This window comes from Misgurnus anguillicaudatus, chromosome 2 (assembly GCF_027580225.2).
Source record: "Misgurnus anguillicaudatus chromosome 2, ASM2758022v2, whole genome shotgun sequence".
Taxonomy (NCBI): domain Eukaryota; kingdom Metazoa; phylum Chordata; class Actinopteri; order Cypriniformes; family Cobitidae; genus Misgurnus; species Misgurnus anguillicaudatus.
The window spans coordinates 12626047-12636793 of NC_073338.2; the positions used below are offsets into that span (position 1 = coordinate 12626047).

Genomic DNA, 10747 nt, shown 5'->3' on the forward strand with positions numbered 1-10747 from the left:
TATAAGGTTTTATGTATGAAAATATATGTACTCTGTGTGTTTGAATTTTGAGTGTGTATGCAGCTGCAGAATGTGTGTTAGTGAGAAAAATGTGAACGTGCATCTGGTAAAGCAGGGAGAGGGTTTCCCTTAGGCAGTCTCTGTGGGCTGTTAAGTGGGGGAATATCCCGTGAGTATAGGGTAAATTACTGTGTTATATTGTGGAAGAATGAGCCCTAAGGAAATAAATAAATAAAATAAATAGAGCCCAATTAAATACATAAAGGGTTGTACATAAATGCTAATGGGTTATTACTGAAAAATGGTTGGGTTAACAATTTGGTTTATAGGTTATCAAACATACATTTGAAATTGAAGGTCTGGTAAAAACAATTGACACCAGATGGGACATCAAAAGGAGCACAGAACCTGAGACCACAGCTGGCTTTCTCAATGGACAATGCAATCAGGTGGCCACCTACAGAGATGAGCAGTTTTGCTTGTTAAAAGATTGTATTGTTCACCTGAGATGGCTCGGGGTGGTCAAATCACAAATGCTCTTCCAAATTTAAGAATAAAAGGGGAAATTAAAAGATTACTAGATTAAATGATAAGAATAAAGGGTTTCATTTTCAAGAGGAATGTGTACTAGGACAGATGATGGTTTATTGTGTGAATGAGTTTTATTTTTTGTCGTTGAGTGGCTTGGATAAAGATTTAATGTTAAGTTGAGAAAATGCCTAAGAAGTTTCGCGAACCTGAGTGTTACCGTGTCGGGGCAGAAACGTTGGGGTTCGGAGAGAAGAGTTATTAAGTCCTGCAGGTCAGGTACGGTCTATGTGTTATTTGTCTTGTTGTTTTGGAAGGCCCGGGCTGATGAGAGATATTGTTTTTGTTTTATTTGTCATGTCGGATTGGTAAATTGTGTAAGTGAATCTTTTCCATGTCGACTGAAGTGTAGTGGAAAGATGAACTTGGCCAGGTAGTCTAGATAGAGTTGTTTTATTTTATTTGTGTGAGGATGTAATGTGTCTGTGATATAAAGAGTCTGTGTGTGAATGTCTGAGATGGAAAGAGTGGGGGCTGAGTGAGCAGTGGGTGTGTCTTTCTCCTGTGGCTCTAAAGAGCCCACAGAGAGGTGTTGTGTTACAGGAGTGAAGATTGTTTAAAACTATAAAAAAGGGGATAAAGTTTGAAAGTATGTGAATATGAGTATACGGATAAGAGACAGTTATAAATGCTGGGTATTAAAGATTAGAGTTGAAGACATTGTGGTTCTGAGGTATTGTAGCCAAAATATTAGTTATTACAGTGAAGTATACAGCTAATTCTGGAAATTAAATAATTCGTTTAAATGATTGATTAAAATAAAAAAATTGTGCTCAATAGGAAAAGATTGCTAGTCCAAAAAAAGAACAGATGTTGGTGAAGGTATTTGATTCTATTTGACAAAACACTACAAAATATTATAAAGGAAATTTTATTTTAAAGACACATTGGAAATCTAAGTAACTATTTGGAGAATATATAAATTGGACAAATAAAATCAATAAGTTTGTGAAGTGGTTAAATGAGAAATAATTATAAAATATAAGGTGTGTTATATTGCAAAGAAAAGATTATGGCAGTCACATTAATGGAAAAATAAGGATTAAACAATTGTTGTGTGGAGAATTAGAAAATAGAGTAATTGGAGTTCAAATGAGGAAACATTTGATGTGGCATTGTATGAGGAGAAATACAATTAAATAAAATATAAACTAATGAAAGATAAGAGGAGATAATTAACAGACAAAGAAATGCTCAAAGGGAGAAAGAGAGAGAGAGAGAGAGAGAGAGAGAGAAAGGGAGGGGGAAGGTCAACTCCCATAGCTCGAGGGAATTGTGGGATTAAGCAAAATCTAGCAGGAAGACAGAAGTGAAGCTTTGAAAGAAAAACAACAAATTAGAGAAAAAAAGAGACCAAGTTATTAAAAGGTGGAAATAAAGAGAAAAATAAAAAGGACAGGAAAATTATTAAAAGGTGAATGACACAGATAAATTATACAAAGATAAATTATTACAAAATGAGGAGGAGTCTTCATCTGATAATGGAAGGTGGTCACAAAATAAAATTTATTTTAAATTAAAAGGCAATATTTTGCAATGGGTTAAGTTAAAGGGAAATTCCGCCTTGAAATGATCCTAGGGTTGGTGACGGACGTGTGCCGGGTTCGACCGTTCACTGGAGTTTGTTTTCATGCTGGTCTGACGTGGCCAGTGTTGTTGCTAAACGCAAATTAGCATGTTAATGGAGCCTTCGGGGCATCAGTGCATTAAAAACGAAATCGCTATGTCTATACTACTAATGATGCTCAAAATAACCCCACACTTACACTGTAGCACAATGAGGGTCTCTATATGTAAACCGAAGCATTGAGAACTTTGCAAGTGTACAGGCAGTTTATTAAAAAGAAACATTCACCGTTCACGTCCGGACCACACATCCACGCGGGCGCCACCCCGGGAAAACCGAACTCTCGCGCGAAAGCACAACACCTGTTCAGGGCAACAACGTTTCACGCGAGAGTTTAGTTTTCCCAAGATGGCGCCCGCATGGATATGTGATCCAGACGTGAACGGTAAATGTTTCTTTTTAATAAACTGCCTGTACACTTGCAAAGTTCTCAATGCTTCGGTTTACATATAGAGACCCTCATTGTGCTACAATGTAAGTGTGGGGTTATTTTGAGCATTATTAGTAGTATAGACATAGCGATTTCGTTTTTAATGCACTGATGCCCCGAAGGCTACCATAACATGCTAATTTGCGTTTAGCAATAACACTGGTCACGTTAGACTAGCATGAAAACAAACTCCAGTGAACGGTCGAACTCGGTACACGTTTGTTATTAACCCTAGGATCATTTCAAGGCGGAATTTCCCTTTAAACATTGAAATGCTGAAAGCTCTCATCCTTTGACATTCAAGAAAGTGAATAAAAGCTGGCGATGAAAAGACAATGGCAAAAACTGTGTGACATCAAAGTGTTGGAGTTGCAAAGACAGGAGAACTCATAAACTGGACTGAGAACACATCCTACATGAATGGGACAATATAACTGATCTCAAGCAGTGATGGGGGCACTGCACAATGTTCTGAAACAATGTTCAGAAAAAAGACTGAGTGGAGTCCAGAGAGACCCACAAAGACAATATTGTTCTTGGAGACAAGAGAAAAACTGGACTATACTTTTTCATTTTCATACGAGCCTTTGAGTGAAAGAGGGGAAAGAGTAAACAGCCGTTCAATGTTTGGCTAGGACTTTATAACTATAGGGACACATACAATCTTTAGGTGAAAATCAGCTAGAGAAATTTAAAGGCTGATCAAGAACTTATGTTGTTAGGTGTGACTACCTTTTCTGAAATCAAATCAGACTCCTATTAATCTGACAGGAAGAAATGCATAATGAAAATTGGGGGGGTTTGAATTTGGTATTCTACAGAGGAAGTTAGAACTCCAATGATGGTACTAAGCTAAAAAGCAGATATAAATGGCATCGAACAGCTATGGCAGAAAGGAAAATAAAATAGATAAAAGAAATAAATTGAAAAAAACACCATAGGATACTATAATAGGTAAACAAGAAAAAGCTGTGAGAATAGAAAAAAGAAATAACTAATTATTGTAACAAACATACGATTTAAGGAAATAAATCTAAATTGTATCTAGTCACGATTTAAGAGCAATCAATGACAAGAAAAGATTGATGATCCAAAAAATGTACATACTTTGCTTACAAGTGTTTCTCCATTTGATAAACATTTTTACTGTGAATTATGATTTGCATAAGAAGTAGATACTTGCATTTACGTATTTAATTATAAGGGAAAATATTATACAGGTTTAGAATGGATGAACTACTATTCCAACATGCGGAAAGTTAATTTGGTTGATTAATGCTAAAAAGTTGATAAAATGATTGGTTGTTATTGAGTTATAGGGACACAGGAGAACAGTTGATTTTGCCAGCATGGGCAAACAGATGGGGAAGCTAAAAAGGGCCTCAGAGTGTCAGGAGATCTTTTTAGATTGTATAAGAAGTGAGAAATCTCAGTCATAAATATTATTATCATAGATGTACATGGGGCGAATAAGTGGAATGAAAATGAATTATTTGATTCATGAGAAGAATAAAGATTTTGAGTTGAGATAAAAAGGGAAAAACTGATGTGACGGGTAAGAGAGAAGAAAAATTTGACTATCATCTATAATCACAAGGATGGTAGATAAAAAGGTATAGAAAAGGAATAATCATCAAAGCCATACTTAACAAAAGGTGTGAAAATACTAATCGTAACAGAACTTATGTTTTACCTTGTATTAATGAGCATGTAAACTAACAACCGTACACCTTTAACACTGCATGAAATATTCGCCGATAGACCTATGCGTATTGAAAAAACATCTGGAATTAAGTGTTATATGAAGAAACTAATTGTCTATGTATTGAGTTATTTGTGTACAGAAAAAGCTGAAAGGAGTTGAGGAGGAGATGAGACAACATGACTCTTGTGCGAGATGATCTAGCTTATCTGAGGGTCGAGAGGTCGTAGGAGGCCAAACACGGCCACAGGGGGCCTAACTGGGGGAGACAGGATGAGACCAGCCCCAGAAATGTCCAAGTGGGAGGAGCAGCCAATGTAGCAGAGCTCGTAGGAAGGAGAGAAGGAGAAAGAATGCCAATGATATGAAAGAAGAAAAATCAAAACCAAATCAAAGTTAAAGCAATTCAAGTATACCGACGGATGGAGAGCAAAGTTTTGAGCACCGAGAGGAAGAAGTGAAAAAGAGAAATTGTCAAAAGAAATTGAATTGAAAAGAACGAAACTGATAACTAAAGAAGATTTGCATTGCTACAGTCAATTAAAGAACGAAACGATTACTACAGAAGATTTGCATTGATACAGTCAATTAAACTTCCTGGCGATGGACTTTTGCCTTAAACGAGGCCCAGTGAAAGATCTGCAACAATCTCAAAAGAACAGACTCTGAAAGAAAGACTGAAAACATAGAGACATTGAACAGAGAACATAAGGTGGACATTTTATGGGAAACATCCCAAAGATAACAATGATACAAATGGGGAATATTTAAAGTTAAAGGAAATATGCTCACAAAGTTGCTTTTTATGATTTAAACTAAACCAGATTTCAATAATGCAATAACAATTTCAAGTCCACATAAATAGGGTAATAAATTCAACAAGAATTCTTATGGGTTACGAGAAAAAGTTTAAGGTCAACTTATCTGGATAGTATTTAGGTCTTTTGGGAAATTCTGAGTTTAAAAATACATCTTATAGGCCACAATTTGGTAATTTGTGTCAATGGTAGTAAAAAACACTAAAAATAAAAAAGGAAGGATAGATATTTCAGAATGGTACAGTAAAAATTCTGAATGGTACAGTAAGATTACAATCAAGAAAATATAAGCCTTATGGAATTATAGACTTAAGAAAATTAAATAGGAAATGCTTTATAACAGGAATTTTGAATGAATCAACTAAAAAACCTCTAGATCTATTGTGAAGACATAAGTATAACTTAAGGTGTAAAAGTGAAAAGAGAAATGATATTAGAAGAATAATATAATCAAATCAAAGAAACATATACATTGAAGATATTTGAAGATCAAATAATATCGATTGGAGAATTATTTTGGATTTGTAGAAAAAGAAAATGTTTGACCTCGTTATCATTAGGAGGGAGAGAAAAGGTACCTAAATATGATGGAGACAGGAAATCACTACAAAAGAAAGGAATTTAGAATACTTATAAAAGGATGAACAAAACAATTAATCATAAATTATATGTAGATTCTGTTGATCAACCAAATGGGTACCAAATTAGATTAAGGCATGGGATTAAGCTAAATAAGGAATTTAATAAAGTTTTGTCAGAATAAGAATACAGAATAAATAAATTATGTACAGCACTACAATCAAAAAGTAGATTATTAAGTTTACAAATAAGGCATTAATTTATCTTAGGATAAAAACTAGATGCAGTCATTAGAAATACATGATAACATATACTGAATCAATTTTAATTAGAGGTTAGTGGGTAAACCTCTCTCTCTCTCTCTCTCTCTCTCTCTCTCTCTCTCTCTCTCTCTCTCTCTCTCGTTGCTCTGTGTGCGTGCGTGTGTGTGTGCGTGTGAATGATTACCTTGATATTAGTTAATTACAGATTCATAGTACATTTATTTTGTGCGTTTGATTTCAACTGTAACATTTTCAGCATTAAATGCTAATGATACTCATCACCTGATAAATGGCTATTAAGAGTTACTGCATTACTACAGTAAAAGTTTGATTTTTAGTGTGTTTGCGCCCCCCCAAAAAAATTTTTAGCACCAGCCGCCACTGCTTAAAACACATTACATACACAATGGGTTGTTACAACGTAACAAAAAATAAGCACTACCCATGAAAAGCTTAGGTTAGACTGTCAAGCCATAGTGTTAGGTTAAAATAACCCATGCATGGTTGGGTTTGTCCGTCTTTTACCCATAGTTGGTTTTCAAAAAAATCCAATGTTTTTTACAGTTTATCATGTCACACCTTAGGACATTTTAACATTTTAACAGTAAACTGAATTAAATACCTACTGTACCTGTAATAAGCCAAAGAATGACCAGAATGAACTTCAAATTGACTGCCTGCATACTAAACAGCTGTGATGTTTCATTTCTTAGTATCTTCATCATGTCTATTTCATTGGTTTGATGTTAAAAATAAAACATAAAGGAGACACAGAACAGAAGGTGATCACTTGACATTATAGTGTCTGTTTACAGTGTGTTAGACATTTATAGCACCTCTCACTTCCTGAATCTCATCTTTGTAGCTTGTGACAACAGTTTCCAAACAGGTTGATGCACATAATGCATAATGACTTACAAATGACAAAGTTTAACCTTCAGCTTTAACATCATCTTTAAAGTGCCCATATTATGAAAAACTCACTTTTTCTGGGTTTTGGGGTGTTATTTTGTGTCTCTGATGCTCCCACACGCATACAAACTTGGAAAAAAATCCATCCATGCTGTTTTGAGTGAGATACAGGTTTCTGAATGTCCTCTGCCTTGAGTCTCAGATTGCGCAAGTTCAAACTCAGCTCCGTTGTTACGTAACTAGCCGTTTCGTCACATTCCGTTTGAATTTTCCCGCCCACCACCCCACTCGCAGGTCTCCACCCACCAGGTAGCTAGAGAGAGCACAGAGCAGTCAGTCATTTCGCTGATACCCTGCTGTTATCATGTCTCACTGAAATAACAGTGCTATTTGGATATTATGGATTATACTCCCGCCTACTTTTAAAAACAAAGTTATTGGAACCCGGAGTAATCTTATATACAGTGTGTTACGATGCAAATAGTCATCAGATTGTAGGCGATAAGACCTTCATGCGAAATCTGATGTAAACAACAGTCTATGTATCTATATTTCACGGATTATACGCATTTGTGGACAAAAATGGTAATTGGATGTATTTTATTGGACTTTCATGGATCATTCACACATCTGAAACAGACTGGATTCGATTTGCGATCGTCGTATCAACACAAAAGGTAAGAAGTCACGTTATATTTTGCATGTTGTCATCTTCTGTCACAAAATACTACATTTATGATGCTAGAGCATCTGTATCTCAAAACAGAGATCATACATTGATGCTAATCCCGTAAATTATACCTTTTAAATGTATGTGAATAATATTGTTTAAACAGTAGGCTACTGTACATAAATCATTGAATATCAACTCCAGAAACACAAATACTGACATTCAATGCAATTTGGATGCACTGTAAATCACTTTCAAATGCATAAATGTAGTACTGACTGTGTTTGTTTCTCAGTATTACAGATGTCACAGTAACCAGAATCAGCAGCAGAAGCAGAACAATGGGTAGAAGCCACATCATCAGATGATCAAACTGTCTGTCTTAATAAATAACAATGCTTTATGTTAGCATAAATTATAAAAAGCAACTTTGTCAGTGTTGTTTATAATAGCCTACTAACATGTCTTTCAATGAGGTGCAGTCTGTGATCACGGTTGTCAAACAGAAATACAGACTAAAAGAAATTAATTTAAATGCTGTATTAATATTTATTACTACTAATAATTTAATCACCACCAAACAAGATGTACAGAGTCTCTATCTGCTGTTGTTTCTGTAATAGTTAATTCAACAGAAACCTGTCCAATTTCTACAGAGACTTTAGTAACTGAACACAGATAAATAAAGCATTTTTCATTATATAGCATTATATTGTACAGGTTGATAACGTTAAGGTTAACAGGGGAACAGGCATTGCATCAGCTGCTGAAGCTATGGTGGAAACTCCTACTTACTCTGACATTGAAGCGTATTGGTTAATGTCTCTGATGTTCTAGCCCGCTATTTTGTATAGGGCTTATGTCTATATAAGTTTAAAATGGGGACGGCAGGTTCAGGGATGTGTATGCCAGTGTGATGGCATCCAAAATCGATTTCAATTTATTCTGCTTAGAAATAGGCATACTGAATGGTCGGTCCATGAAGCTCAAGAAAAGCTGTTCTGACTTTATAAAAGGGGCAGAACGGTTCTTGTAGCGATTGCTCATTTTCCACTGAGGGGAGGACGGGCAAAGAAAGGACCTGGAGTCGACTGGACTTTGGGGACGTACTCCATTCTTGGCCTAAGGACCACTTTGCTGTCATTAGGGCCAAATTCCAGCACCAACACCAGTGCAAGAAGGAGAGGGAGGGACGAGGGTTGTCATGGAGGTTTTAGTCTTCTCGCACCTATGAGAAACTTTACAACTAGGACGCGTTTACTGATAGCACTGCAAATAATGACTTACTTTCTTAGTATTTTTGTCTTGTTTTCAGTAAAAATATCTACAAATTCTTAAAGCTGCCGTCGGCAACTCTGGAGGATTGAGCAGTTTCCAAATGTTTACAATTTCATGTCCCTCCCCCACTACCTCCGAGCAACCTCCCTTAGAGCTCGTTCTCGTCAGCGCGTGTGCAAAAGTATTATTGTGAACGCATTCTTAGCAAGAATACTTAGATTACTTACATAACACTCCGAAATACAATCAATGGTTGATAAAGCACAATTACCTGTTGAGAAGAAATGTGGCAAGCTCTGCATCCAGCTTGAAATCTCGTAGATTCCTTTCAAATGCCGGTCCGATATTGATCCTAGTTTTATTAGTGTCACAGTCGCTTTCTATCTTTGTTTCCTTCTTTTCATTGGTTGTTTTCCAGCTCTAGTTGTTAACCGAGAAATCGGAAGTTTGTTACTGAAAGTTCTCTCCGCCATCACGCTGTTCAAACCAAAACACCTATGAATTCAGGCGGATGCACGTGATATTGTAACGCGCACGAGGGGGATGGGGATCTGTGGCGCGTGCAGGTACTGTGATTGACAGGCAGATTTTACACAGCCCTGCACTGATTGGACCAAATGAACCAGCCTGCGCTGATTGGACCAAATGAACCGGGAGCGGTGGATTTTTGCAAAACAAATAACAGGCTCCAGGTGGAGCTAGAAGCGCGGGGTTTTTTTCTTAAACAGTCTAATTTATGTTGTTCTGTCGGAGCATAGTGTTGGTTTCAGTGAATATGATAAAAAAATATGATCAAATAAGTTGCCGACCGCAGCTTTAAATTAAAATTTATTTTCTTGATGAGCAAAATGACCCAGGAAAATAAGTCTAGTTTTTAGACAAAAAATATACAATTTAAGTATATTTGTGCTTAAAACAAGCAAAAAATCTGCCAAATGTCTTAAATTAAGTGTTTATGAAAAAAAGAAACTTATTTCAAGAAAATGTTTCTTATTCCATTGGCAAATTTTGCTTGTTTTAAACACTAACACTTTATTCATCAGTGGGACCTCTGTGGAGAGGGTGGATACATTTAAATACCTCGGGGTACAGATCACAGAAGATCTGACATGGTCTACCCACCTGGACACTGTGGTAAGGAAAGCAAGGCAGAGACTGTACCATCTACGTAGGCTGAAGAAATTCAAGGCATCCAATACAGTCCTGCAGAGCTTTTATACCAGCACCATTGAGAGCATTCTGACTGGGTGCATCACCGCTTGGTATGGAAACACCACCATGCAGGACCGTAAGGCTCTGCAGAGAGTGGTGCGCTCAGCTGAGCGTACCATAGGAAGGCAACTCCCTAACCTAGGGGACATTTATTGCAAGCGGTGTAAGGACAAGACCAAAAACATTTTGAAAGATCCAAGCCACCCTGACTATGGTTTATTCACTCCGCTTCGCTCAAAACATAGATACCGTACACTGGCGGCAAGGACTGAGAGACTCATGAAGAGTTTCTTTCCCCAGGCCGTCCGGTATCTAAATGGTAGTGTGTAGGCACTTTAAGTATGCACATGTATGTATACATGTGAATGTGTATGTGTGTGTGTCTATATATGCATGTGTATGTTTATGTATGTATGTATGTGTGTGTGCAGGTATGTAGGTGTATGCGCGGGCATATATATGTATGTGTATGTGTACATGCGTATGTATGTATGGATGCATATATATGTATATGTGTTAATGTGTATTTATATGTATATATGTATGTGTATATACATATACATGTGTGTATAGGGATATGTGTATATTGGTGTAATGTATATATCTGCAATAACCACCAGATATCCTGAGTGTTTTGTTTTTCTTGTTGTGGGTTGAGTAGCACGGAG

General features: G+C 36.5%; 1 protein-coding gene across 2 annotated transcripts in view; it reads right to left on the bottom strand.

The window, feature by feature from the left end:
- LOC129441740 (uncharacterized) overlaps nucleotides 1-7171 on the bottom strand; it is a 32627-nt gene extending 25456 nt beyond the window's left edge. For both annotated transcript variants that reach the window (XM_073872781.1, XM_055201420.2), the window contains exon 1: nucleotides 6639-7171. In XM_073872781.1, the coding sequence (XP_073728882.1) occupies nucleotides 6639-6732 (94 nt within the window). In that variant the 5' untranslated portion in view covers nucleotides 6733-7171. The remainder of the gene's footprint in view (nucleotides 1-6638) is intronic.
- Between the last annotated feature and the right edge of the window lie 3576 nt (nucleotides 7172-10747).